At 53.2% G+C, this 4,218-nt stretch overlaps 1 protein-coding gene across 1 annotated transcript in view; it reads left to right on the top strand.

Moving 5' to 3' along the window:
* Positions 1 to 380: 380 nt before the first annotated feature.
* LOC107300882 (H-2 class II histocompatibility antigen, E-D alpha chain-like) overlaps positions 381 to 4,218 on the top strand; it is a gene marked incomplete at its 3' end in the record, with an annotated part of 8,140 nt that continues 4,302 nt past the window's right edge. Inside the window, exon 1 of the mRNA XM_015830166.1 lies at positions 381 to 497. Coding sequence (XP_015685652.1) covers positions 381 to 497 — 117 coding nt within the window. The remainder of the gene's footprint in view (positions 498 to 4,218) is intronic.

Genomic DNA, 4,218 nt, shown 5'->3' with positions numbered 1-4,218 from the left:
GGCTAATGATGGTTACCTGCCATCAAGTTGGTGTCACCCCATGGACGGACTTTCTCTGGGGAGACCCGTCCCCCCCACTCCTCCAGGTCCTCTGCCAGCAGCCCCCTCCCCCCACTGCAACTGAGTCCCTCCCCCTCCATGCTTCTCATCCTTTTCCTCTCTTTCCTTCCACCTTTCCCGGCATCAGAGCCCCCCCCCCCAGAGCCAAGTCTGCACATAATGTGTGAATGAGGAGAATCGGAGCCTCTGGACATTTGTCCAACCCTCCATCAGTTTGTTTCCTGAGTTGTCCAGGGTCTCCTCGGGAGCCGGGAGGGCCCCCTCAGCCTTCTCTGGGGGGGCAGAGGACCGAGGGGGCCGCCCCACCTGGAGACTCAGCCATGAGGCGGAGCGGGAGAGTCCCGGAGCTGCCTCGGAGAAGAATCCAGGCTAGTTACCTGCTGGATCAGGGCCAGTTTCTCGGTTCCGCTTCGGAGGGGCCCAACGCTTCAGGCTGGGCGCGTGGGGAAGCGAAACTCGAGCGCCTCTGCAGCTGTTGTGGGTTGTAGAAACAAACAAAGTTGCTCTGTGTATTTGTGTGTTTGTGTGTGTGTGTGTGTGTGTGTGTGTGTGTGTGTGTGTGTATGTTGAGGGCTGGGGTGGCAGGAAGAACTCAAGAGAAAATCAAAATCGTGCTAGGGGAAACATGAAAAGAGTCTAGTAGTTCTGCTTTGGTGAGCGATGGAGCCCCTCCCCCCCTCCTCCCAAGGCTGCCTGTTTCTGGGGCCGACTTTGTGCGACTGGCTATGTCCAGACACACAACTGTGGGGCACATTCGGACTCTGCCGCCTCCTGCAGCTGCAGGGTGAGGGGACCCGATCTGGCCTGCCGAGGATGGCGCTGGGCCAGGAGGGAGTTTGACCCCTCCAGCCCTTCCCCCAATCCCCGGCAAGGATTCAGGCCATCTCAGGATACACACCCTGTGGGATGTCTGCCTGCTGCAGTTGGGAAAGGGGTGGGAGCTCTGAGCATTGGCCTGATCGGGTAGCACCAAGAATTAACTAATATTTTAAGATCAGCCCTCAAGAGCTGACAGCACCTTGCCCGGCCTCAGATGGCCTCACCAAGCTGAGAGGGATCAGGCTGGTTAGTCTGAGGATGGGAGACCACCAGAAAGCATCTTGGCTATAGGCTGAAACACCTCCAGGCAATAAAGATGAAGCTTCAGGCTTGAGCCCTCCTCAAACTCGCCTCCCTCAAAAGATTCACTTCTCATTCCTCTTTTAGCCTGGTCTCCCTGAAACTCTCCCCCCTCACCCCCTTTCTCACTTCCTGCTGTTGGGAAGGCCTCGTGGGAACTCAATTCCCCCTGTCCGGAGAGGAGGGACAAGGCTGGAGTGGAGCAGAAACCCTAAAGAGGGCAATGAAGGGGGGGGTGTCTCATCTTCCTTCCCCCTTGCCCCCACCTCTAGCTGCAGAGGCCCTTTAGATTTTGGCACCTTCCCGAGCCTCAGGACGCAAGGGATGTAATTGGGGGTCCTCAACTCCCTTGCCCTCTTTCCTTGGGGCCGATCGCCCCTCTTTTGTGGGTCTCAGATGCATGAGGAAGCCCGAGCCCCAGCCCTGCGTCAGGAGGGAGGAAATGGCGCCCACGCAGAGCAGGAAGGAAAACTGGAGGCGAGGAAAGAGGGGGGGAGAGCGAGGGAGAGGGGAGAAGGGGGTGAGGGAGAATGAGGGGGACCGAGGGGAAAGCAAGGGAGAGCAAAGGGGAGCAAGGAGAGAGGGGGGGACAAAGTGAGGTGGGAATAAGGAAGAGCGAGGGGGAGGAGAAAAGTGAGGGGGGAGNGGGGGGGGAGGGCGCTGGCGTCGGGGTGGGTCCCACAGCCAGATGTTCAGGCTGCATTTGGCGTCTTTGTCCACCCATCGAGTCCTTCCCCAGGACCCGGGAGAGGCAGATGGCGGACGTTTGATGGCGTGAAAGCTCTCCTTGCGGGATTGAAGCCGTTCCAAGCAAAGCTGCCTTCCGCAATTGACTGAGGGGGATTTGGTCAACGCCCACGGTGTGTTCAAGGGGTGCTCCAGATGTTTTGGGATTGCACTCAAGCCCCCCCCCCGTCGCTACCGGTACTACAGGAAATCCTGAACTTACCACCATTCAGTTAGCAACCGTTCCAAGTTACAACCGCGCTGAAAAAGTGACTCTTATGACCGTTTTTTCACATTTAGGAGCCTTGCTGCATCCCCATGGTCGTGTGATCAAAATTCAGAGGCTTGGCAACTGGCTTGTACTTAGGACCGTTGCAGCCTCCTGGGATCACGCGGTCACCATTTGTGGCCTTCCTAGCCGGCTTCTGCCAAGGAAAGTTAGTAGGGAAAGCATGACTATGCTGAAATGGCAAAGATTTCGGCTTATTTGAAGAATCATTCAAACGAACAATTCTTATTAATATGGAGAAGATGGATTGTTTATATTCAAAAAAAGCATAGAATGGTGGAATATAATTTAGGTTTTTAGTTAACTTGTTCTTTTTATATATATATATTTCACCTACTTATGTAGAATAATATTTTGTGGAGTTAGGGATATTAATAGTAGTTTACTTTTATTTGAATAGTATCCTGGGATTAGGTTTGGGAAGTCCGGGGGGGTGGGGGGTGGGGGGTGGGGCTTTTTTATAGCATTGTGATATACCTGTGATGTTTTTTTTTTTATGATGAAAATAATAAAAATTTATACTTGAAAGGAAAGCATGACTCATTTAACAACTGTAGCAATTCGTTTAACAACTGTGGCCAAAAAAAGGTCATAAAAAGGTGGTACAACCCACTTAATAACCGTCTTGCTTAGTGATGAAAATTTAGAGTTCAGTTGCTTTTTTGCCACCGTTGTTTTTTTTTTTTTGTATTTCTATTTGCAGATCTTTGCATTTTGTGAGTTTTCTCCAGTTCTTTCTCTTCTCTTCCGCTGTCTCCAGGTGGTGCCACGTCCACGATCCAGACTTTCTTTTTTTTTTTTTGTCCTTCTTATCGACAATTGTCAAGTTCTGGGCTGTTTTGTGGCAGGCGCCTGTCTGTTTGAGCTCCAAAGTCCCAGAGTACTTTAGCTTCCTCATTTTGTGTTACTTTGTCTATTTTCTGCTCTTAGAAAAGCTCTGGCTTGAAGGCAAATGGTGGGGTGGTGTTTTTTTTTTTTTTTTTTTTGCAGATTCTTCCATTGTTGCGACTTTGTCATGCCGCTGGCTAAACTGTCAGTCCCTGTGGTCTTCTTGCAGGGGCTCCCCAAGTGGTCCACTGTTTCTTCAGCTTCTTTGTGGAAATAATTAATTACCGTAGCATTGCTACATTTTTTTAAATCCCCTGTCTTTTTATATTTGTTTATCAAATGTATTTCCTGCCTGGTTCAAGTGACTTTTACATATAATGCAAGGCAGCGAACGTAACTTAATCCTTCGGCCAGCCTCCTTTACCCCACAATGACAACCCTGGGGGGCAGAGAGGGAGGGAGGGAGGGAGGGAGAGAGAGAGAGAGAGAGAGAGAGAGAGAGAGAGAGAGAGAGAGAGAGAGAGAGAGAGAGAGAGACTGGCTCACCCAGCCGACTTTCATGCTCAACGCAGAATTCGAACTCTCGCCACCCGATCCTTGCAGGGCCAGCTGATGAACCCCTAGCCAAGCACGGGGAGGATCTGAAGGGATCCTGGAACTAAGGAGAAACTTCCTGACGGAGAGAACGATTAACCAGCGGAACGGCTTGCCGCCAGAAGCGGTGGGGGCTCCATCCCTGGAGGCTTTTAAGAAGCGACCGGACAGCCGCCGGGTGTGGAACGGCTTGAGCAGGGGGTTGGACTAGAAGACCTCGAAGGTCCCTTCCAACTTCATTCTGATTGATTGAATGAATCAGAGACTCCGGCAGGGCCCCAGGCACCGTCCCTTCTGCCCCATTTGGAAAGGAGAAGGGCGAACCCACCTCCGCCCGTCTTGTGGGGAGGGGGATATCCAGCAGACACCCCCCCCCGGAACCGGAGACCCCGGGCAAGGAGTCGGGGGGGGGGCTGCAGGGAGGCTGACGGGAGGCCGCAGCGCCCGGGCGCGCTCTATCTACGGGACCGTCCACCTGCTGGAGATCTTTACCTGGCGACAGCGGCGTCACGGGCGCTCGATTTTCCAATTGGTCGCCCCGCGGGCGGGGCCGCCCTTATCAGCAGACGGCTGAGCTAAATTGCCCCTGGGCGGCGCGCAGC

This window comes from Protobothrops mucrosquamatus, unplaced genomic scaffold, assembly GCF_001527695.2.
Source record: "Protobothrops mucrosquamatus isolate PMUCROS unplaced genomic scaffold, P.Mucros_1.0 scaffold8954, whole genome shotgun sequence".
Taxonomy (NCBI): domain Eukaryota; kingdom Metazoa; phylum Chordata; class Lepidosauria; order Squamata; family Viperidae; genus Protobothrops; species Protobothrops mucrosquamatus.
This window is presented reverse-complemented; position numbering and strand designations above follow the sequence as displayed.